The sequence below is a fragment of the Danio aesculapii genome, chromosome 8 (genome assembly GCF_903798145.1).
Source record: "Danio aesculapii chromosome 8, fDanAes4.1, whole genome shotgun sequence".
In the NCBI taxonomy this organism is placed as follows: Eukaryota; Metazoa; Chordata; class Actinopteri; order Cypriniformes; family Danionidae; genus Danio; species Danio aesculapii.
Genome location: NC_079442.1, coordinates 39274341 through 39300649, shown reverse-complemented (window position 1 = coordinate 39300649; position 26309 = coordinate 39274341). Strand labels below are relative to the sequence as shown.

General features: G+C 36.9%; 1 protein-coding gene across 2 annotated transcripts; it reads right to left on the bottom strand.

The window, feature by feature from the left end:
- Positions 1-846: 846 nt before the first annotated feature.
- LOC130233747 (differentially expressed in FDCP 6 homolog) lies at positions 847-25659 on the bottom strand. 2 transcript variants are annotated; one of them, XM_056463933.1, is made up of 11 exons: positions 25564-25659; positions 23113-23253; positions 18493-18672; positions 14928-15155; positions 12677-12823; positions 9801-9909; positions 6898-7196; positions 5418-5584; positions 3843-4041; positions 1681-1779; positions 847-1247 (listed from the first exon to the last, which is right to left on the bottom strand). In XM_056463933.1, the coding sequence occupies exons 1-11, from the start codon at positions 25657-25659 to the stop codon at positions 1017-1019; spliced, it is 1896 nt and encodes a 631-aa protein (XP_056319908.1). In that variant the 3' UTR covers positions 847-1016. The 2 variants fall into 2 exon arrangements, with proteins under 2 accessions (XP_056319908.1, XP_056319907.1); XM_056463932.1 differs by having other exon boundaries at positions 1689-1779.
- Between the last annotated feature and the right edge of the window lie 650 nt (positions 25660-26309).

The following is a 26309-nucleotide window of genomic DNA, read 5'->3' as shown; positions in this document are numbered from 1 at the left end:
CGTGCCCAAACTCGGCCTTGGAGGGCCAGTGTCCTGCATATTTTAGTTCCAACCCCAGTTAAACACCTGAACCAGCTATTCAAGCTCTTTCTAGGTTTACAAAAAACTTCCAGGCAGGTGTGTTGAAGGAAGTTGGAGCTAAACTATGCAGGACACCAGCCCTCCAGGACTGTGTTTGGACACCCCTGTTCTAGTATATCTAGCAAGAGCTTGATTAGCTGGCTCAGGTGTGTTTGATACGGGTTGAAGCTAAGCTCTCCAGGGCTGAGTTTGGACACCCCTGATCTATAGGTTTGGCAGTGAACTATTATTGAAAACGTTTAGTTTTGTTTCTTGCAAGATTTCTGTGGACTTCTGTTGTAGCATTTCATTTTAATAATAAACCCATGTGTTGGGACACAGTATTAGTTTTACTATTTTTAATACCGCATTTAACCTCTATATCATTAAATATACCTAGACCTATACACGTACATCCTTAGCACATAAGTTATTGTCCTAAAACGTATTCCTCTTTTTGTATACAAAATGTCTGTAAAAGTATTTTAGTTTAGTTTTTAGCATTGGATTGCTTAGTTTTAAGTTAAGCTACTTTAAGGTACGTGTGTGCCACGCAGTTGTCTTCATGAGTTTTGTTATCTGACTGCAGAAGCAGGAAGTTCTCAAAACCACAGACGCTTCAGCTCTTCAACATGTTCCTCCCTCGCAAGAAATCCAGTTTACACGCATGAGCCTTTGCAAATCTCACATTCAAAAACAAGTATTCTGATGCTACAGATTAGACCACCAGTTCCTTTTTTTTTGCAATGCACACAAACTGAAAATACTTCAAAATTTATTCAGTGTACATCTTACTCTAGACAAGAAACTCAGGAGTCAATCAGATAATTATTTAACAACTACAGTACAACACGTTTCACTTAATGAAGTTTATAAAAACGGAATATTAACAATGACAGTATTAAAAAGCATCACGACTGAGATCTTGGTGCCTTTCAAAAACAACTTCCTTTCATTCAAATCAGTCTTAGCAGTGAGAAAGCAAGATTTTTTTTCCTTCTGAGGTTAAGGTATTTCCATTTGTCCGTTTGTAGACAAGCGCCTGTCTGATTCACACCCTCCTCTGCTTTCCATGTTTTCTTTGCTTTCCTCGTCCTGCTCCTCTGATTTCTGCTTCTGACGCAGTGCTGGATCTTTCTGTGATGGGATGCGAAAGCTGGAGAAAGATCCACCCGAGGAACGCTTTTCTAGATGAAAACAAACAGGAGGTAAAAAAAAAATAAGGGGAAGTTAGAGGGAGTGAAATGCTTAACGGTAGCGTCACACTGCTAAAATAACAGATGTATTTGACAGGGTTGTTTTAAGGGAATGAGGTTATGTGCATTTTGTTTTCTAAAACCACAGTGAGAACAAGTGGTGCAGACCTAGATTGCATGCCACACTATGTTTTACGTTACTTGCTTCTACTTGCTCAAATACCAAATTAACAAAAACCACAAATGAATTCTCAACATTCATTCATTCATTTTCTTTTCAGCTTAGTCCCTTTATTAATCAGGGGTCGCCACAGCGGAATGAACCACCAACTTATACAGCATATGTTTTATGCATTTTCCGAATTCAAACCATTCAATATTTAGGCTGTAGTACATAACAGTACATTGCTTTGTGTCTTAAAACATGCATACCTCCTGGTCCAATGGGATGCATTAATCTGTTCATCTGAACGTTCCAGTGTTTAACGTTGGTGCTGGCCTGACGAAGCTTCCTTTGAGCAGCCTGTCAGAATAAAAGATACAGATCAATTAAGGTAACTGTAAAATTAGTACACCATTGAATAAATAACAATACTGATGATGGCAAAAAATAAATCACTAATCAGAAGTTTGGGTTCTGTAAGCAGGGTTTCTGCAGGTTTTACCAAGTCAGAGAAATTTCAGACTTAAACAGGGCTAAAAGCCAAGGATTTTTTCTAAAGGCTGAACTTGCCCATCAAAAAAAATAAATCTAATTTGTCATTTTTAAAAAAATAATGTTTCAAAACAAGCATACTGTAAATAATAATTGACAAGCTTTAAAGGGCACCTATTTTAATTTTTAATGCAGACGAGCTGGTTTTCCACGCCCACCGTTCCCATGTGCGTGTCCGAGCCAAAGAGATCACTCACTATTGCTATGATGGGTGTAACTTCTCCTGCTGCATCTCATGCATGAGCAGCACAGTGACAGACAAGAATGAAGCAGGTCACCCTTACTACAGTAAGAACTTTCCCAATGGTTATTTCATGTATTTGTTGTGAAGTTAATTCAAGCCTTTCTACAACGTCACACATAATGTTGCTATAAAGTTCGTGCACATGCTCTCACACACAAACACAAACACTTTAATATCCATACACATTACACATTATTATCCACTTCTGTATGGACATCTGTTATGTTAATGTACAAAATAAACCTGATTTAGGTCCTTAAGTTCCTTTATAATTGTACTGACACTATGCGGCTGTGGTGATGAATTACGAAGTGATTTTGCGGTCTTCATTACAAACATGCACTATTTTAGAAACGTTTTAATCATGTAAAGCTCATTCTTGAGGTGCTGCTGATCAGAGAGCTGAACAGATCTTTCAATCCCAGTTGCTTTGTGCATGTCCTGTTTTGTGGATATGATTATACACATTACTACGGAGATATGTTAATACCGCACTTCTACATCACATTGCAGTCGGCTTAAAAACGTCAAGAAATTCAGAAAAAGAGACTTATTGTGTTTATATCACCCCAATATAACTGTGGACACACTAGATCTACACACAGTTCTGTCCAAACAGCTTACAAAAGATGATTTTCATCATAGGTGCCCTTTAAAAACTATAATAATCTAAACGTAGTCTGTCCAGGTCAGTGTTCAGACCATATATTGTCTATCTTATTAATACATACATGGATAAATTTTAAATAAATGTTATTGTAAGGATGATAATTAAAACATATTGGTAAATAGAGTTAAAAATAGAGTTTTGATAAAGTTTTATTGAGCTGCATTGTTGTTGATTGTATGGGTTTTGGCCCGATTAGGTAGCTTTTACCAGGAGAAATGAAAAATAAGACCGGTTTAAAATTATTTAAGATCTACAAGATAATATTTCAGTGAATTTAAAGGGCACCTATTTTACCCCTTTTTCAAGATTTAAGATAAGTCTTTTGTGTCTCCAGAAGGTGTCTAAAGATTCAGCTCAAAACACCCATCAGATAATTTATTATAGTCTTCAGAACATTAGAATTTTCTGCTCTGAACTCATTGAAGCTGTTGTTGCCTGTGCCTATAATGCTAGTTCTCCCCACCCACTGTTCCCACGTGCCTGTCAGAGTGTGCCTCAATCTCCAGCTACGTGCACAAGATAAACACCACAGTGACAGACATGAATGTAGCAGGTATTGATCACATTTGATGATGATTGATGATCACAGAGAGCTGAACAGATCTTTTAATCCCAGTTGCTTTGCGCACGTCCTGTCTTGTTACTATGATTATACGCGTTACTACGGAGACGTGTTAATGCGTGGCTGTCAATCAAATTGGTGGGCGGGGAAAACCGCACTCCTATGTCACGTTGCGGTGGGCCTTAAAATGGGAGGGATTTGGATTCTATTTTAACGGCAGGAAATTTGTACGCTGTTTAACCCAGAGACTTATTGTGTTTCTATCACCCCAATATGACTGTGGCAACAGTATTCCTAAACACAGTTCAGTCCAAACAGCTTATAAAAGATGCTTCTCATCATAGATGCCCTTTAAGACTTTAAGGCGTAAAATTGTGTAAGATAGAGTAACTGACCACAACATCTTGGTCTACTCTGTAGCGATTGGCCCTTGTCTCCTCCAGCTGCCTCTGTGCCTCCTCCAGAGCCCGAGATTTGCTTTCCATCTCTTGTCGGAGCTCTTGTTTCTCCCGCTGGGCCCGCTGGATATACTCCTCCTGCTCCTCACGGAGACCCATAAGAGCCTTCATCTTCTCTTCCTCCTCAGCCAGTAATCTGTATCAGTAAACCACACAGCACGATCAAGCACTACAACACTTGGGCAGATCATTGTGCATTAAAAAAATAAACTACTAACACAGAAACTGACATAGAAATGGAGCATTTTGTGCTCAGTTTGAAGCAAGAACACTATTATTGAGACATATGATCAATAAAGGCTTTTGCACTGGGTTGTTAGAGGAACTAGCCACTAGAGAACAATAATTTTCCTGGTTGCATTTACACCATCTACTCTGAAGTGAACTAGGTCAGCTGATAGTAACATGAAACTCTACGTTCAACAAAATCAGCAGCTGGAGGATGAGGACACCATGATCAAACCTGTTTTCATTGTGGCATGTGTTTGTGAGAATGGAGATGGATACCACTGGTAGTTCCTATTTGGCTGGGGTAGACCCTACTGAAGTAGGAGATAATTCTGTACTCTCAAATGATGTTTGTATGACCAAAATCATTCTAATTTCCTACTGTGTGCACATGCCAAAAAAAAAAAAAGTAATTTCACCAATAGTTCTAGGAACTATGAAAACGTGTTTAATTCATATATACATTAAAGAATCTTATATTTTTGATTTATTTTTATCATTCCAAATCTTAAAATTAGATTTTCAAGTACATATGAATCTTTCTTTCATGGTGGGTCAGTGGTTAGCACTGTCTCCTCACAGCAAGAAGGTCGCTGGTTCGAGCTCCGGTTGGGTCAATTGGCATTTCTGTGTGGAGTTTAGATGTTCTCCCCGTGTTTGCGTGGGTTTCCTCTGGGTGCTCTGGTTTCCCCCACAAGTCCAAAGACATGCGCTATAGGTGAATTGAATAAACTAAATTGTCCATAGTGTATGGATGTTTCCCAGTGCTGGGTTGCGGTAAAAGGCATCCGCTGTGTAAAACATATGCTGAATAAGTTGCTGGTTTATTCCGCTGTGGCGACCCCGGATAAATAAAGGGACTAAGCCAAAGTAAAATGAATGAATGAATCTTTTTCATCCATTATATTCAATGTGGTATCAGACTTCTGCATTCATTTGTACGCATTTAAATGCAACAGGTATTTTGTTTACAAAAGCGGTTCGCATGTACGTATTGTATAGCGAATAGATTTGAAACAGAAGTAGAGTGTGATTGTCTTTAGTAAATAGAAACAGAATTTACTTTTCCTCTTAGAGTGCATTCACACATTTTCATTTTCCTGAATAAACATATTTATGTTAAAAGAGCCTGTTCCTGTGCACGACTTCCTCTGGTTACTTCCTCTTGATTAATTCCTCCCTAACCGGACACAATTTAATACTGATGAACTTTTAGACTATGATGTTTCTCAGCCCACTGAACATGTGTGTATTACTCAACAGTGTTTGCGTGCTGCTGCTCACCGAGCTTGTGCGTAGCGGAAGGCTTCTTCGTCCTGTCTAGCTTTGATTTCCTGCTGTAACGCATCCTCTAGCCGCTGCTGCATGGCTTCCAGTTCTCTGATACGCGTTCTCTGTTTTTCAGCTTCAGCCTCCTTTAGCGCCATCTCTGCCTGCATGCTCGCTCGTGCCTGCACACACACACACACACACACACACACACACACACACACACACACACACACACACACACACACACACACACACACACAGAAATCTTTATCTTTAACCAGAAATTTATTTAAATTGCTTTTGATTTACTCACTCAGTTCCTGGATTTGAAGTGAATCTGAACTGAGATAGCTAACACGAGGCAGACATGTTTGTATTTAAATGTAAGGAAGCAAATATTTGATTAATTGAAATTCATGTAGTCAAGTTTTTAATTTGTGGAAGTACATTTTGAATGGAGACATGAAAAAGTCTTGTTTGAATGTTTTGACCAAAAACATACAAATAAAAAATGATGACAAAAAGTCATGACAACAAATGTTTTAATGTTACTTTCGAGTTAATCAGATAATCAGAATAAACTATTTTTATTTCATATTTTTAGTTAGTGTGACTGGTGTATGTTGAAATTACTAGAAATTGTGGATTTGGAGTTGGATTGGATTCAACTAAAAAATTTTGGTTGATTTTTTTCCAGTGCATGTATGGGGCTTACTAAAGGAAAGAACTATGACTAAATAGACAAATTGATAGACTAAGCAAAAAATAGATAGACAGACGGACAGACGGACAGACAGACAGACAGACATATGGAACTAGACATACAGATAGACTGACAGATAGATAAAACAGACAGATTTATAGAACAACAGACAGACAGATAGAACAACAGCGAGATAGAACAACAGACAGAGAGATAGAACGACAGATATAGAACAACAGCGAGAAATGGAACAACAGTGAGATACATAAAACAACAGACAGAGCAGAGCAGAGATAGATAGAACAACTGACAGATTGATAGAACAACAGACAGATAGAATATCAGCCAGATAGATAGATTAACAGACAGCTAGACAGAACAACGAAGAGATTGAACAACTGACAAATAGATAGAACAACAGACAGAGAGATAGAACAACAGCCAGATAGATAGATCAACAGACAGATAGATAGAACAACAGACAGAGAAATAGAACAACATCCAGATAGATAGAACACCAGACAGATTGATACAACAACAGACAGACACATAGATAAAACAACAGAGAGAGTGACAGAACAACAGACAGATAGAACAACAAATAGATATAACAACAAATAGACAGACAGACAGACAGACAGAACAACTGACAAAGAGATAGAACAAACAGAGATAGAACAGACAGAAAGGACAACTGAAAGAGAGAGAGGACGGACAGACGGACAGACAGACAGACAGATAGATAGATAGATAGATAAACAGACAGATAGACAGACAGACAGAACTCACCTCCTCAGCCTCTTTGAGCTGGATCTCCAGGGCCTGATGAAGCAGTTCGTGTTGTTGTCGCCTGCGCTGTTCGTCTTGCTCCAGCATGGCCTGCGCTTGCCTCTGCGCCTCCTTCAGCAGCTCAAGCTCTGCCATCTTCCTCTCCCGCTCCTCCTGCAAGGCCCGTAAACGCTGCAGCTCCTGCTCCTTCGCCTCCCGTCTCTTCTCCCTCTGTTCCCGTTGATCACGGCGTTTCAGCTTCAGGTCCTTATGAAGAGATGTTTTACCCTCCACATACAGCCGGATTGCAGTTTGGATAGCTGGTGCAAAAAGTAAAAATAAAACATGGTTCATAAACACATATACCATAATTCATAAATGCATGAGGAAAGTATTCCAAGAACTTCATTTATACATAATTGTGTAAACCTTTTAAATCTATTTATGCAAGATGCAAATGTGTGAGCATTTGGGAAATATTTTTCCTTATTACTTCTGAATGTATGAATTGTGATGTGCATTTATGAATTGGAGTTGTGCATTTATGAATTGTGCTGTGCAATTATGAATTTTATGAATGCAAATGTATTATTTTTGAGACTGATCTGGCTCCAAAGTTTTAATCAGTTAAAAGATTTGAATATAGTATAGATATTAGCAGCTGTAGAAATAATATGTAGTATGTTAAATTCTATGAGAAATTCTTTGCCCTTCATATTTGGGGGCAAAATTGACGCAGCTCCATATTTCACACAATAGATTAATTAAGAAGAAGCATTTAAAGAGCCCCTATTATGAGTTTTTGAAAATTATCTTCTATGCAGTGTGTAACACAGCTCTAAGTGAAGTGAAATAGCCAGCTAAGGCTTAAATCTGAAAGGGCACCGTGTTTAAAACTATTGATTCATCTATAAAAGAGTCGACTCGAAGTGGTTTGAAAGAAACGTCACAGTAATCTTGAGCCGTGCTGGCGTGACATTGATATTAAACTCAAGCCCCGCCCAATTGTTGCACACCCACAGAGCCAGGAAAATTGAAACCCCGGCCTCGCCCGCAAACACAGTAGAAAGAAAAAGAGGAAGACACTGTAGCAGATCCCGGTTAAATCAAGTCGCTTAGACGCTGTGCTCTAAAGTGTGAGGGAAAGTTGGTGTTATTTTCCCTACCCAAAGATGAGGCTCTGAAGAGTCAGTGGTTAAAGTTTAATTTTGCAATAATAGCATTATAGCCCCAGCCTTGTGCCACGTTCCTGTCATTTTCTGATGAGTGCTTCAGCAATCTACACACTTACAATGGGGGATTCATCGGCCGTTTGTTAGAGGAAGAATCAGAAAAGACTATTGATAAATGGGACTTTGTCAGAGCTTGACAGGAACTTTACAGTAAACAGTTCATGGATCAGTTCCATCCTCCATTTCACAAGTGTAAGTAACTTCAGTGCGATTAAAATGGTGGCCTCTTTGTTTTCACCAGCTTGCAAATTATGTATTTAATTGTGTTTTGTTTCTTGTAACTGCTTGTTTCTTGTTAGCACATTAAGATGTGCTTAACAAATAGTTTGTGACGCATCACATGCTCTCCACAAGGAATATGAGTTGTTACCTTCGGGGAAAAGGTTCAGAGCACTTTGCTGTAGATTAAACAGATATAAGAATTCTTTTTATCCTATGAGTATTAAGCTATTAAATAATAGTGGTGGTTTAGACAGAGTATCTGTTTTTGCTTATTTACGTGTATATATATATGGAGAGAGGCATGTAACTTTTATTGAAATACATATTTGTTTTTTGTAGGTTGTATTGTTTTTTGTTTTGTTTTGTTTTTCCATGTTTGTGATGACTGCAGCCGAGGACAAGAATTTCCCTAACTGGGACAAAATTTTTTTACCTTACCTTGTACTACATCTGGTTAACTCTTTATATTCTCATATCGTGTCTAAAGCCAGGTTGAAAGCGCGACGCTGACTACTTGCTGATGAGCCGTGCTGGGCATTTCTCTCGGTCTCGCGCTGAACGCAACCGACAAAACGCAACAGACTTGCTCATCAGACCAATCCACGCAGATTAACATCGCGCTAAGGAGGGGTTTGGGAACAAATGAATTGCTGAATGAATCATACGGGAGTCGCTGGGATAATTAGTTGAAAATAAATGCATATTACAAGACAATGAACGTGTTTTTTGACCTTGCATGCATATCAGACTAATGTTGGAGACCTCTAAAACCAAAATATGACCTTTTTTAATGCATAATAAGAACTCTTCAAAAACCTTGTCCTTTTTGGTTTCATTATTGTTTAACTAACAAATATCAGTCACAAAGTTTATTAATTCAATTATGTTAAACTCTGTAATCCAAACGGATGGTTATTTTATATGCAATTAAAAATAAATAAATAAATGCTACATTTTAAGAAGTTGTTTTGAGGTGATATGTTTTTAACGCTTGCTATAGTCTTTGTTGCAGGTCATTTATATTATGCTGAAGTTTTAAAAAGACCATCTTATTATAATCATGATATTCTAGACATTTTTAAATCAATTCTATGATCCACAAGGTGAAAGTTAACAAGGTAAAGTCCATCACACTTTGAAAGAAAAAAAAAAGCTTTTCCTGTTTGCAGTTTCATTTTAGAAGGTCTCACGAAACATCGAGTGAGTAAAAGTTCAACCTTCGAAATGTCATAGGTTTCCCCTGACAAGGCATTACACCAGAAAACCACAGTGATGAGACGACAATTAAAAAAACAAATATGTTTAAATAAGTTTAAATAGCAACATCTGCAAAATGTAAAGATTACAGCAGTGACTGATTGAGGGAAATCAGGGAAAATAATCACCTCTTTATAGTTTATACAGTCATATTTGAAGTAAAATAAACGACCTCACAAATGACTAATAAGCCAAATGATATTGTGTGCAGACCTGTAGTCCACTCCTGCCTCTGTTTGGTGTCTGATGCGCTGAGTTCATAAGTCTTGGTGAGCGTCTTTAGACAGAACATACACCTCTTCCCATCTCTGTCAGGAAGAACCTTCAACATAAAGCAATATTACATACATAATTACAGCATCATTACATTCATTACAGTAGCCAATAGTGTCTGGATGCAGCCTTGATTATACAAGCTGAAACTGCATGTATCGCAGTGTCAGACACTTGCACTCAAAGGTGCTTGTGACATCACCGTGAAGGGTAGGGTTCGGTATCTGCATTAAAAAGCATTGCATGCAGCTCAGTTTGTAACTGCACCAGGTCTCAACTTGAAATCTGTGACACACACTAGGGGTCACTAAAGATTTAAAGGGGGTCAGTCTATTTTATCTTTCAGTATTAAGCATATTTCTTCCAGCATTTCTGCTTTTCTATAAGCACCAACTACTATCAGAAAGTGGATTTACAATTGGATATTTAGAGTTATTGTTCAGACCATAGACTGAATCACTCAAAAGCAAACATTACACTGAGCTTTAATGCACTATTGCAAATATAAACAAAAAGAAATGTATTTTCAACTCTAAAAACACACAAATTGTCAAAATTTAATTTTACATTTTTGTCTGCTAGGATTTTTTTGAAGGAACACTCCACTTTATTTGGAAAATAGGCTCATTTTACAACTCCCCTAGAGCTAAGGAGTTTTGAATACATTCAGCTGCTATCAGTGTCTGGTGGAAGCACTTTTAGCTTATCTTAGCATAGTTTATTGAATTGGATTAGACCATTAGCATCTCACTCAAAATGACGAAAGAGTTTCGACAAAGACACTAGAATACACAAGACATGTCACTCGTATAGTTTTAAATAGGGGTAAGTGTAACGGTCAATATGCCGAATGAAGCCCCGAATTCTGGTACAGGAGCCAATCATCGATCGCTATAGGCTGACAATTCTCAGGGGGAGTTTCTGCAGATTTTGTGTGATTCAAACATTTAGAAATAAAACTAAAGGGACTGTTGTTGTTTCATTTTATTGTTGTTTCCTAATACAACATTTAAAAAAGCTTAGTAAGCTTGGCTAGCATTTTGGAGAATTTGATGTTTCTCCAGTCAGACAGAATGCCTGAGCATACTGCCCAAGAGGCGTTTCAAAGATGGCCGCCAAGTGAAATGACTTGTCTTAAAGAGACTTTGGTTTCAATCATTTTCTCATTTAAAGCTCGACTCTTCTAAAGTTACATTGTGTACTGAAAACAATGGAAAAGTTGCTATTTTCTAGACTGATATGGCAAGGAACTATACCAGGGGTGGGCAATTAATTTGTCCAAGGGACCACAAAAAATAAATAAATAAAAATCTGTGAAACTGTTATATAAACATTCATAAAAACTGTAACGTTTTAAAAAAAAGAATCAATTTTACACAAAAACTATTTTAAAGACCAGCATCACAATATCAACTTCACATAAATGCCACGGGGTTGTCTGTTTTATTGCCTTACCTTAGTTAATTTTTATTTTTTTATTTATTTATTCAATAAATAAGTCGGTAGCACGCAGTGGGTAGCACGTTCGCCTCACAGCAAGAAGGTCGCTTGTTCAAGCCCCTGCTGGGTCAGTTGGCGTTTAAGTGTGGAGTTTGCATGTTCTCCCTGTATTCATGTGGGTTTCTTCCGGGTGCTCCGGTTTCCCCACAAGTCCAAAGACATGTGGTATAGGTGAATTGGGAAGGCTAAATTGTCCGTAGTGTATGTATTTGGATGTTTCCCAGTGATTAGTTGCTGCTGGAAGGGCATCCGCTGTGTAAACCATATGCAGGATAAGTTGGCGGTTCATTCCTCTGTGGCGACCCCGGATTAATAAAGGGACTAAGCCGAAAAGAAAATGACTGAATGTTCAGTGAGAGAATTCTAGCCTGTGTTGGGATAAACAGGAGCACTGAAGTCAGGTTGAACGTGAGGTGGATATGTGATGTAATGATCATCACTGAGAGAGGATCTGTATCGTTAATCTGAGATAATTAGTCTACTTTTATTACTGTGTAATTCCATACAAAGTGTGAAGCTGCCTAGTTGGTTCCTGCCACATGACTCATTGTGATTCGCTTCCTATTTGCGCTCTGACTCTGAGCATCTCCATTTGAAATAACAAAACTGAGTGCGTAAAAGATGCTAAATGTGAAAGTGCCCTTATGTTGACTCGCAATATCAGACCTGTGCATTGCAAGGCCCTGTTTGCGGTTGAATTTAAATAAAATAAGTACTTTAAGTGGCCTGATTAAAGAAGTCCAGCGGGCCGCATATGGCCAACAGTCCGTAAAATGCCCAGGGCCTGAACTATACTGTCATTCCAGCATAATAGTCAAGGAACTTTTCTGCTGTACCATGGCTGTAGCACGTGCAATGATATCACACAGCAGCTAAAAATAGTGCCAAGCACCAAGCCCTACTCTTGAACCACCATTTAAAATCTGCATAGTATCATTGCCCTGCTGCAGCTAAAAACTCTTTAGTAATTTTTTTGAGCGAAATGCTAATGGTCTAATCTGATTCAATTATCTATGCTAAGCTAAGAATCAGTAAATGGATTAAAAAAAAGGGTGAAATTAGGGGCAGTTGTAAAATAAGCCTATTTTTAAATGGAGTGTTCCTTTAAGGTGTGAGGGTCATTAAGGGTTAAATTTTTTTTTTAAATAGTGGTCTCCTGGAAAAAAAAACCTAACCTTTTTTTTGCAAATTAATTGTCCGAGAAGGAAACAGCTCATCAACCACATTGCCAATAAGCAACTATTAATGCTGACAAGCCTCGTGTCTCACACACGTCAAGGCCACTGATACCATTTCTAACCACATTATCACCTTACCTCTACACAACAGTTTCCATCCAGTTGAATGTTGCCTTTGTGGTCCTTGCGGTCTTCGCTGGTGAAGTATAATAAAGTGCTGGGTCTCAGGGTGAACCAGCGCTCTGTCCAGTTTCTCCTCAGCTGACCTTTCTTCCACAGGTATCCCTGAGTCAAGAAGCATGATTTATTGAATAAATCAAATACACCCATAGACACTTACAGATGTGCACACAGTTTTTGAATGTTCTTAGTAACTCGAATACAGCTATTTTATATTAGTGTCATACACTCACCGGCCACTTTATTAGGTACACCTGTCCAACTGCTTGTTAATGCAAATTTCTAATCAGCCAATCACACAGCAGTACTCAATGCCTTTAGGCATGTAGACATGGTCAGGATTATGTGCTGCAGCTCAAACAGAGCATTAGAATGGTAAAGAAAGCTGATTTAAGTGACTTTGAACGTGGCATGGTTGGTGCCAGACGAGCTGGTCTGAGTATGCTGATCTACTGGGATTTTTTTTTTACTGCTGATCTACTGGGACTTTTACACACAATAATCTCAAGGGTTTACAGAGGATGGTCCAAAAAGGAGAAAATATCCAGTGAGCGGCAGTTCTATGGGCACAAATGCCTTGTTGATGTCAGAGGTCAGAGGAGAATGGCCAGACTGGTTCTAGCTGATAGAAAGGCAACAGTAACTCAAATAATCACTCGTTACAACCGAGGTACGCAGAAAGAGCATCTCTGAACACACAATGTCTAACCTTGAGGCAGATGGGCTACAGCAGCAGAAGACCACACCGGGTGCCGCTCCTGTCAGCTAAGAACAGGAAACTGAGGCTACAATTCACACAGGCTCAACAAAATTGGACAATAGAAGATTGGAAAACGTTTCCTGGTCTGATGAGTTTTGATTTCTGCTGCCACACATGGATGGTAGGGTCAGAATTTGCCAATCAACAACATGAAAGCATGGATCCATCCTGCCTTGTATCAACGATTCAGGCTGCTGGTGGTGGTGTAATGGTGTGGGGGATATTTTCCTGGCACACTTTGGGCCCATTAGTACCAACTGAACATCGTGTCAATGCCACAGCCTACCTGAGTAATATTGCTGACCATGTCCATCCCTTTATGACCACAGTGTAGCCATCTTCTGATGGCTACTTCTAGCAGGATAATGCACCATGTCATAAAGCGTGAATCCACTCAAACTGGTTTTCTTGAACATGACAATGAGTTCACTTTAATGGCCTCCACAGTCACCAGATCTCAATCCAAACGAGCACCTTTGGGATGTGGTGGAATGGGAGATTTGCATCATGGATGTGGAGCCGACAAATCTGCAGCAACTGTGATGCTATCATGTCAATATGGACCAAAACCTCTGAGGAATATTTTCAGTATCTTGTTGAATCTATGCCAAGAAGGATTCTCAGTTCTGAAGGCAAAATGGAGTCCAACCCCGTACTAGTAAGGTGTACCAAATAAAGTGGCCAGTATTTATATTTAGAGGCCACTTGATGATTCTCTGGATTTACTGAATTTAAAATATAAAATATTCATAATAGTTTTACTCAATAAAAGATCTAATACATTTATTAAAGTTCTAATCTAATTTATTACCAAGGTTATTTCCCCAAATATTGATCTGAAATTAAAATGTTTGCTTTGTAAACATGAATACAAACATGTCTGAAACACGACACCTTTTTTGTCATTTTATGCATAAAATAAAATAAAATAAATTCTATTTTTGGAAGAAACATCATCAGTAGTCTACAGAATAAAATAAAAATGACATTTTACTCGGAAACACAACTATAAAAATTGTAAAACCACAGAAACTGAATTTTCAAGTGGTATCTTTTTGTGTGCGTTTTGTGTGCATGTGCTGTTCCATTGAATTATCCATTCATTTATTCATTCATTTTCCTTCGGTTTAGTCTCTTATTTATCAGGGCTCGCCACAGCGGAATGAACCGCCAACTATTCCGACATATGTTTTACACAGTGGATGCAGTTCCAAAAAGGCTGAGCACAGATGTTCTAACATTAACAATTATATTAAATATAATAAATGATTCTTTGGCACCACATTTAATTTAGTTAAAATGTTCTTAAATTGTATTAAACAATTCACAATCAATTTTTTCTTTTTATGATTTTTTTTTTACAGTTTTCTTTTTTAGTTTTTTTTTACAGTAAAAAAACAAACAAAATACAGATCAATAAAAATATGAATACAAACAATAACGCTATACCTCTTTCAGCACATCGCCCACTATTTCCCGATACACCTCCTCAATAGCCATGCTGATGGTTTCTTTGGCAATGCTCCGCGTGAGTTTCCCAGAATTCATCATTTCCAAAAATGTCCACACAGTGAAGCCATTCTGCTGAACAGAATCTTGGGAAATGAAGTCCTCCAGTTCTACATAGTTTAGCTCAACACTCATGGCCATGCAGAACTTTTTGAGCAAATATTCAACCTGTGAAAAAAAAGCTAAAACTTTTAGTGAGAGATTCTGTGACGATAAGAACAGGCGCTGCTTTTATCAACCAACCAACCCACCAAATATTGATTTAAAAATGCTGGATTGTGCTTAAAATGCTTCAAATAATTAAAAATGTTTATATTTCAAATTACACAACACAATAATTGGGATTGTTCTTATTTTAAACTAGCATTTTTTTATGTGTACATCAAAATAATGCTTGATTTTTATTTTAAATATTGCAAGTACTAACTGTACTGGAGCATGTTTTACTCCATTCTGTCTACTTCTCTTGTGTGAAACCGTCACAAGTTACATATACCAACAGTTGCAAAATGAGGCACAGGAAATCAACCGAGCAGTAAGACAAGAAATGGCACAAGGGTGGTGGGAAAATGAGCACATTCAGCACAGATGCATCAAAGAGAGATAGAAAATGACAGGTTATTTTTAACCATGTAAAAACAGTTCCTAAAGTGTTTGCAAAACCTTCAATATCACTTTATCAGTTAAATGTATAATGCAGTTTAGTGCTCACTGTATCTGCAGTGACAGCAATACCACTACTGTTTCCTGACAACAACTATTTAAAGGCAGGGTAAACTGCATAAAGCAGTGTTTATTAATTCTCAATTAAAGGCAGACAAATGAAGATTAACATGAGAAATTACTAGCAGATTCGGATTTAATCATTTTGTCAGAAACTAAAATACTTGAAGGTTTTTAACCAAAATGTTGAAATCGGGATTAGTAAGAGTTTAAAGTCTTAGAAGCAAGCTGCTTCTTCTGCCTCAGCAAAGGCAGCATCTATTGATTAGAGCAAAAATAAAAACAGTAGCATGCTAATTTATTATAGCAATTTAAAAGAAACTGTTTTTTGTGAAAATATTTTAAAATAAACTGAATTTACGTTATTAAAATACGCACTTTTAGCATCATAGAAAGCTGAAAATAATAAAGCTGGTAGCCCTGTGGTTAACAACAAGGTCTGACGTGATTTACAAGTTTTCACAAATAAACAGTCAACAGACAGATGATGGTACAAAACCCATACTATTTTAATACTTTTTAGTGCTCCCAAAATGTATTTAGACACTTAAGTCATACCTAGAAACGTCGTTTCTAGGTGAAAACAAGAATTGAAACCACATAAAAATGAGTCTTTTTTCCCCTTGGAACTAACTTTACATTTCTGAGCCACTTTTACAATGACTTTAAACCAGCTACTTCCATTTTTGAGACTGTATGAAGTCAGTGAATAGTGCATTCAAAGAAATAACTGTTGTGTCTAAATAGGTTTTCATTTTGAACAATATATCGTAATTCTCTGAATGTCTTGTTATAATTCAAACCAGGTTGTCTGTTAGGGGTTAAATAACGATGAGTATAGCCAAATTAACAATATTTATGTAGCATTTATATTAATTAGCTACATTTTAAATGCTCAATTTGTTAGGTAAGGCACTAGACCAGGGTGCTCAAACTTTTTCTTATGAAGGGCCAAAATGTAATTGTTTGATGGCTGTGGGACAAATGTAAATATGCCAAACTGTATTATATTAAAGTTTGCCGTGGGTAATTTCCTAATTTATTTCATATAATTTAAAAACAAGCAGAAAAACCACTTTAATAATATTAGCAGTTTATTAACATTATACTTTTTTACATTTTATAAAAAATGTTCATGTTCGCCAATGTCTCCTGTATTGTCTTCTATCTGTTGAATGAAAGTATGTACATTTAAAATAAATCTGACTCATTTCCACATTTACTTGAAACATTCATTTAAAGTTAGCTTTTTTGTTCTCCGTCTCTTCCCAGATGGGATGGTGGGGGCCAAATTAAAGTTTGACATGGGCCCAACTTTGGCCCACAGGCCCTAGTTGTGGGCAATCCCTGCACTAGACACAGTCGAACATTAATTAGGGTTTGTGGTAAAAATGCATCCAAATAAATCTAAATAGCTTATTTTTTGTTAACTTAATTTCATATCCACAAAAGTACATTTCATAAATATAAAACTTGTTTTAAGATTTAAAATGAATCTGTATTTTGAGTCCATTGAGGGATCAACAAACATAAAGCAATAAGGACTTTGATGGAAGGACTTGGCATTCTTTTTGGATTAAATGTTTGAAGAGACCTGGACTGTTCAGAGAATCTGTTGTTAATGTTTTTCAAGCATTCATAAACGTTTAATGTGTGTAGGCGGTTTGTTTACGGATTGCATTTGATCTTACAACCCATCACATGTGTTTTCTGTTGAGTTTAGGAACGCAGTAGCCAATCACAGGCGTTTAGGACAAACACCGTTAAACGGTTTGTTGATTTGCGCGGCATCACTGACGGAATTTCGCGCGCCGGTCTGATCTGTCATCGAAAAACATAGTAACGTTACCGAATTACCAAAATTACGTAAGTATGATTTTCCAATACACAGCTTCAGCGAACTAACCGGTTGTTTTGGCATATTTTCGCGGTAGACTAACACCATGATATTAGCCTACCGACATATGTTTTGTCTGTGTTACCAGAATACGACATCGATGTTACCAGTAAACCCGTCCTCCGACACAAACATTTTTATTTGTATGCTAACGTTATTTGACATTAAAAGCATATTTACAACATTAAGAGTAATAATAGATGATGGTTTTTCCATACGGTGAAAGTTATATTTATGGTTGATTAAAAGATAAATTTTATGGAATTTATTTGAGGTAAAATACAACAAAGATACGGTTAAAATGAAAATGCTAAACATTAGCCCATGCATGCTAAAAAAGCTAATCAATACCAGGGTAAATACACCCCCTTCCCTTATGAAAATTAACTATTATATAGTAACAAATATAGTAACATATTTAGCGGCATTAAACCCTACCATTTTGAAACCAGATTTATTACAAATACAATACTGCTATGGGTTGTGCAGTAAAACCATGGTTAATTTGTGTGTTTGTTTCATTTGTAAAAATAGAAAATATAACCCTGCTAGGAACGAACATGAACATGAAAGTTTTAAATAAATAAATGCGGTGAAAATATTTACAAACTGAATGCATTGACAAATGTAAACAACCGGCACCTTGTTGCTAAGTGCTACCCAGATGCAAATCGTTTTGATTTTAAATGGTACATTTAGAAGTGTGGATAATTTTCCAATAACATTTGGAGCCACTATTTAACCATCCAAGTAATGAAACATCTCTTGCCTCACTGCACACCAGGCTTATGATTATTTAAAGCATTAAAAAATCTATTCAAATGACTAAATGAGATATTATTATTTTATGTACAGACACAAGAAGTCATCCCTCATGATTCTCACCTCATCAGGGATCATGACCAGAGGATATCGGTCCTCCGAGAGAAATATGAACAGGCACCAGAGGCGGAAGGCGTCTTTAGCAGGTAAAATACTCTTTCCCTCGGGTCGATAGTTTCTTCTGGCAGTAAGAGTCCAGCAGAGCTCATCCACATTCTCTTTGACAAACGTGCCTTCCACCACCTTACAGACAGCAGACAACACTTAGTGAGAAACCATGCCACATTATCGAGAAATAAAAGCGCATTAATGAGAACAACAACAAAACATACAGCCCCTAAAACATTCACTTACTAATTCACTTTCTAAAACTGCTACATTCAGGTCCTCTTTACAAACCTGGTATTAGGACACGCTTTGGATAATGAGATATACATCTGCTGTTTTAATTAGTCTCTTTTGTCCACTTTAAAATACTGATAACTCCTCTATTTGGAAGGCGATAAACAAGTCCTGATATGATTTATTTGTAAGCCTGATTACAAAAACCAAAGAAAGAAATAACTGCAGAAAACAAGGAAAATGCAAGGAAATAGTCAAAGGCACTGATTCAAACCCTTATGACCAGCAGCATGAATGTGAAGTGAATTGCAATACAAAAATTATGTTCTTAATTATTTCAATTATCAGATAACATAATTATTAATATATAGATATCACAGTTTTGAAAAAGTAAATTATATGTGTGCACTGTGCAGATTAATTCAATTCACCTTTATTTGTATAGCGCATTATAATGTAGATTATGTCAAAGCAGCTTCACATAAAAGATCATAGTAAATAGATCTTTTATGGGATTAATGTTGCATATGGTTGACAGCTGTCCACTGTATACCCAACACCATAACCTATTTTGATTGTAATGTACTAATGAGCATCTTTTATACGATGCTTTGTAGAGCTGCACGATTTTATTGCTGTTTCTCAAACATATGGTAAAAGAACATAATATTATGTGTAGGTCTACTGTTGGTGAAAATGCCAAATTTTGTATAGACTTTGAATGGTGGACCTGAACAGACTTTACTTTAAATTTCAGAGTACAACCATTAATCATTCTGAAGCTGAATTATTATGTTTGAGACATTTGCTTGCAATCTGTCATTGACAACATTTTAGACCTGTTTTTTCACTGGTAAAATCAGACAATTGTCATTATCAGATTCCCTTTTGCATTATATTCAACATTACATAAACTAGAGTGGTTGTACTGACACTGTTAAACATTTATTTTCATGCACAACAATTTGTGTTCGTCATGAAAAGAAAAAACATATCAAATGCCTGTCGCGATCTAAAATGCAATATGATTATTTAAATGATGTGCGCGCTTCAGTTTCATTTTCACTGCTAAGTGCAGTTCATACTTCCTGCGTAGCTCCCAAATGATCACTTAGTGCCACAAACCGCATGTTATTTACAACTTTATTATCTGTTATTCACAGCCTATGCAGATTCTGTTCACTAAAGTGGACTTTATTCACAGGCGCGCGCCCTCCCTCTCTGTGGTAACCAGAGTTGCCAGACGTACGATAATTATCGTATTCGTACAATAATTTCGACCTCTGTACGATGTACGATCAATAAGGAGAAAACTTTTATAAATGTACGATAATTTCAGAATGTTAGGGCAGTAATTTCATTGTATTCTTCGGGCTTCTTATTGATCTAGCTGCATCTTGTCTGTACTGTCTGTGAGGAGAGGGTGGAGTTAGGCACGTTTTCCATCTCATCTTATGTTACCTCTTCTCAGCCAATCAACGTGGAGAATGGCTCTCTCTTACGAGTTAACGCTCCTGCTGCGCATGACGTGATTAGGTCAGTAGTATTCAGTTTGAGGTCGACCTTTTAAGCAATAATGTTAAAACAATTAGTGTTGTAAAGGAAGGTGAGAAGGAAAGGGGAGTTTTACCTTGATGTTCTCGTTTTTTCCCATTTAAATGCGAACATGTGAACGTGTTTTTTTACAAAATTAATCTCATCAAAACAAAGCATGCACACCTCAGAGTGTGTTAAAAATTCGGGAGGGTGCACTGCTAGCACTATTTTGCAGTCCTTGACGGCATCCAATTTGTACAGCAAAAAATAAATCCCTCAACATCTGGCAACATGCAACATTCGATGGTAGTAACTCAGAGGTGGAGTTTGAACCTTCCCACTAAGGTATGCCTAGTTTTTTTAATGTATTGTGGTAATTTGCACATTGCATCAAAACACTATGTGTCTAGATAATAGCTGTATACTCTCTGTTGACTCGTGTACGATAATTTTCCTCCAAATATGATAATTTTGAAGTTCTGGTACGATACTTTGCCATTTCTAATCTGGCAACACTGATGGTAACTGCTCACGGTCGGCTCGCGTCACGTGTGATTTTGAGGCCGCGAATATATTATTACATGAAGAGAGAATTACATTTTTGGATGAATTATACCTTATAAATACAGTATGCAACTCATTCAACACCATTTGAAGGTGTCTATGTTGCTAAGCGTAAACACGTCTGACCTCTGGCTTTGCTCCTTCTTATCTGCTCTCTCTTCTGCAGATTTATGTGCCCTCCAGAAACTTGCATTCTGTGAAATGAACGTCGCCTCGTGTTCCATCCCCAAGAGGGAAGAAATCACTTTCCCGAACTCTCGCATTCAATGCTGCCCAGTTGGTGGAATGAACTCCCTAACTGCATCAGAACGGCAGAGTCACTTGCTGTCTTCAAGAAACGAATAAAAACTCAACTATTTAGTCTCCACTTTCCTTCCTAATCTGTAACTGCCTCTCTGGCTATACCACTAACTGTACTCTCTCTCTCAAAAAAAAAAAAAACACATTACTATTGCTTTGCTTCTTAGACTTTGCTTCTCTCCTGAACTTGAAAATATGATTGGCAAAATCGTAGTAACGCTGGATTAAGATCGTCTAAGAGGTCGAATCGAGATCGCGATCTTTTTTCGATTAATCCGTGGCTCTAATGCTTTGGAACAATATCTATGAAAAGTGCTATAGATGTACTTGAATTGACCTGTGTAAATAATGAAGAATTTAATGGCTGACAACGTATCCTTGAATCACCCTAAAATAGCGATTTCAGACAACAACATTCAAATCCATCTGGTTCAAAAACATATTCCATAAATGTTTACACAATGAATTACAGAATGAGCATTCATTAATCTCAAGACGTGTATAAAGGGAGGTCAGAGCCAGCTTCCAAGTGGGCTGTACAAACCTAAAGTTTTCGTTTATTTAATGATTGGGGATCTACACTTACACAAACCTAAACCCAGTCCACCTGTGGCAGTTCCTGCCACTTGGAAGTCTCCGGGCTTCAGCGATACCCACTTGGAAATCTCTGGAAGTGGTCAGAAGTGAACCTACAAATGAAGTCAAGCCTATATTCCCTTTAAAGACTATCCACACAATGAATCTTTGCATAAAAACATGATATGCAGCATTAAGGAATGGAGTGCTAACTTGCTACAGTAAAGAGAAGCTTGGAACGCTTGTCCTGTCTCTAAACTCTTCTGATTGGTCCACTGCTTTGGAACGGATATTAATGAGTGGCGCTGTATGCAAAAGTTTAAATTCCTTTCATTTGACATGGCATTTTAAAACACAACACTCACATGTGAGGCACTGCAAAAGACACAAGTGTAACATGACAAAAGTGTCACACACATCCATCAGTTTCGGTGTCCAGCCTAGACACCCTCATGCTTTACGCGGTGCCTTTTTTCTTAAAGCCATTTCTCAATTCAGAGTCTCGCGTTTTTAGAAACAATAAAAATGGTGTCAGAAATGACCCCAAATTAATTAGCAATTTGCACCATTAATTCTTTAAAAATGACTCGAGGTTTTGTAAGTAGGTCAGAAAGCGCAAGCATTTGAGATGCGTGCAAACCATAAAAAATGCTGAGTGGCTCTGGAGGAGGACAGTGAACTTCAGATAACACACGGCTCATATCTGCATTTCTGTAAGTTACTCAAACCACACATGAAAAGACTGAACAGCCCAGATGTGTATGTGCAACACAGAATGACTCTTTCCTGCTGTGCATGTGACAGACAACTGTAGTTCAGTTTCATTCACACAATAGATTGTGATTGGTTGTTAGTCTTGTAGTGACTGAATAACTCACAATGAAATAAATAATATTTGTTGAAAAAAGAAAAACAGGTTTAAAACGATGAAATCTCATTGATGTTAAAAGGACAGTTAACCCAAAAATGGAAGATTCTGTCATCATTTACTCACCCTTCACTTGTTTCAGTCCTTTATGAGTCTCTTTGTCCCGTCAACATAAAAGAAGATATTTTGAAAACTATTGGAAACCTGTACCCATTGACTTCCATTGTATTGTTTTTATGCAATGGAAGTCAACGGTTACAGGTTTTCAGCCTTCTGTAAAATATCTTCTTATGTGTTCAACAGAAGAAATAAACTAATAAAGTTTGAAACTACTTGAGGGTGAGTAAAAAGTAAGTACATTTTCATTTTATCTCTAAGTTAGATAAAGATGGCTGCCATAAAAGTGAAGAATATACAGTTTTTAAGGGCTAGATGAACTGTACAGTCATGCACAAACAACATATAAAGCCACTGTCTGAAAACCAAAGAGAGCATACCTTGTCCAGGATGTATTTGTTGAGGTAGGGCATGTACCCCTGGCTGGACACGGGACCATCGTCATCATCTCTGAAATGTTCCTCAAGAGCCGCCGCTTCATGCGGGATTTTCAAAACTGTGTACAGATTATGAGATAAGACCTGCAGAGCAACAGGTGTGTGTTAAATTAGAAGTTTCATATGCACTACACTTTTATTACTCAAGACCAGGCAAAATGTTTGGAAACAATCTATTTCAATGTTTAAAAAAGTCTTTCTGCTCATCAAGGCTGTATTTATTGGATCAAAAATATTGTGAAATGTTATTTAAATTTTGAATTACTTTTCAAAATCATTATTGCAGTGTTGAGGGTCACACAATCCTTAAGAAATTATTCTAGCATGCAGATTTGGCTCTGTTTTATGTTATCATTAGCATATAATTGTTAATAAAGGTTCTTAGCACTGATGAACCTGTAGTTCTGCTTTGTTTTAGTTTTTTTTTGAATTCTGATCTATAGAAAGTTCAAAATAGCAATGTTATTTTTTCTTCTGTAACATTGTAGATTGTTTACGGTCACGTCGGATCATTTTAATTGGTCTTTAATAAAAAGGTAATATTAGTTAAAATGTAAATATAATGATATTGTATCATGGTTTCTAAAACCATGGATCAGCACAACTTTAACACTGCTGATGTAAGAAATGGTTCTTAAGCATCATATCACAATATTAGAATAATTTATGATAGATCATGTCAGAAAATTCTGTTTTAAATCACAGAAATAAATAAACATTTATAAATAAATGCAGCTTTGGTGAGCCGTATGACTTCTTTCTAAATATGTGACTGGTAATGTACAATAAAATAATTTAAGTGTATAAACCATTTTTACTTAAATTTACAATTACAAAGAAATAACAAGAAACATTAGGAAAAAAAAAGATGTCAAAGAATGAAAGAGGAGCATTGCCTTGGAAAAAAGCTAAAGCAGTACACTAATGTCAGGCTGGGACATTCTCTAGCTTTGATTGCAGTGTGTATTGGTTGTGGCCAGTGTTATGCAACATTCTCTACAATTGTTTTCCCATCAAGGGTTGCATTGATCTGTGGCTGAGATCTTGCATTAATGCAAAACTCAAACCAGTTTGTAAAGTTGACGCCAGCTTTTTTTCCATTGTTTATATGGTTTAGACATGGTTTGCTCCCCAAACCATTTTCACAACCTCTATAAAGTTGCATACATAAGTTAGCTTTGAAAGAAAGAATGGTTAGCAACAATGCATGCCACAAAACACAATTAGCATTGAAATAATGATCCTATCATTACTCTTTTTATTTTTTTATTAAAATCCAGCTGGCAACTTTTTCAAATAAAACCATTTTGAAGAATAACATGGCACGGCATTTATGTGCAAGTCAACTGGGTCACCATTTCTTTTAAAATTTCCAGTCTTTTAAAACGGTTTCTTAGCAGCACATTGCACACTGATTTTCAACTCTTCAGCATAAATAATTCAAGCATTATTGCTACCTTGAAAAAGTAGCAAGCAGATCAGAAGTAGAGGCCTGTTTATCCCTATTACACAGAGGTTTGATGAAATCCACAATCAGGGGATTGCAAGTTATATTTATTTACCTTAAAATATTTTAAGGACCTCAGAATAGCCCTCCGGCTAAAGTAGAGCTGGATTGGACTTCTCTAAGTAGGCTCTAACTTCTCTAAATGTTTCTTAAAATGACGGTGTGGACTAGAGATGAGTAGACCAAACCAAGGTGTTATGAAGACATAGATCTCACTACACACATCCGGTGGCCACCATTCTCAAAGATGATGATATAAAGCTGACCGGTTTAAGTCCATTTACACTTCATACTCACAAACGTCCACTGGTCAGAGATGACCAAATACAACAGGTCATCTTGAGGGATACGGACTGGACTAAACACATTTATGGGACTTTTATACACATTATACACCCATGCAAAAAAGTTTGTACATAAAAAAACAAGATGTATTGGAGATGCAAATGTTTGATGAATACGTAATTTAGCAAAACTAAATGAGAAACCACAAGACTGCAATCCAAATGGCAAATTATTATATTAAGAATGACATGGATAATATAAAATAAAAAAAAACATTAATTATAGAATTCAGCTTTAGCATGAAAAAACAAAAACAGGTTTCTTTAGGTTGCTGGTGGTGTAAATAGGCAAGTAAAAAAACTGTGCCCTAGATATTTAGACCATGTGGGACTTGATGATTTGATCACACAGGAAACACATTGCAGGCAGTTCAAGCAACTTCATAGAAAGGACAAAAAATATATACTTTTTTACTGATCCTTTCGCATTGAGGAATATCTTCGATTACTTTTAAGAGAGCTAAAAATCAGCCTCCTACGGAAGCCTAATTTTCAGCCCTCATCACGGTTTCATCATAGTGCATTAATAGATTTGCAGCTCACCTTGAGTTGAGACTTGGAAACCTTTCCACTCTTCTCCACATCCAGAGCTGTGAAAGCATACCAAATGGACTTGAGCAGTTCTGAGCGCAAGTCCATGACTGCAGCATTTTACTCCTTCGTTTTCCCTTTTTCACTGCCTTCTCTATCTCTTGCTGTCGTTCAGGGCCTCCCACACCCAGAGCACAAGAGTTCGTCCTTCAGCAGGCAAATCACACCCCCTGCTGGACCAAAACTCAAGCTAAACCCAATGAACTTCATGTTTACAAATGAACTGAAACCAGAAGACACTTAAGAGGAAGACAAAATAAACATAAATTGTTGCTCTGTGGAAAGTTGTGTTAAACTCTGGACTGCAACAAACAAAAGAGGTTCAAATCCGCTTTCTAAATTGATATATAGTCCTCGCTTGGGTTTATTTATATGCACTGAAAGAGGAAGCCACTGTTTGGCACTGAAGGAAGTTAAATTCACCAAAATAACTAAATTGGTAAATTATTGATAATGAAGATAATTAATTAATTAAGCTGTATTCCATAAATTAAGCTGTAAATCAAAGTCATACATATGTACACAAATAATTTAGCAAACGTAAAAACATAAAAAAAAAATACTACAAATAATAATAGAAAGAATAGCAATATTTAAAAAAACAATAAAATGTACACAATAAATAATAATGAAAACACCAAATAAATCACCTACACAATTTACAGAAAGAAAAAAAAATTATATATATATACACACAC

Coding starts and splice junctions, on each gene's coding strand:
- LOC130233747 (XM_056463933.1), bottom strand. CDS start 25,659: ATGGACTTGCGCTCAGAACTGCTCAAGTCCATTTGGTATGCTTTCACA. Junction 5,585..6,897: donor AGCTCAAAGAGGCTGAGGAG/GTGAGTTCTGTC, acceptor GTGTGTGTGCAG/GCACGAGCGAGCATGCAGGC. Junction 1,248..1,680: donor TTGGACCAGGAGGTATGCAT/GTTTTAAGACAC, acceptor GTTTTCATCTAG/AAAAGCGTTCCTCGGGTGGA.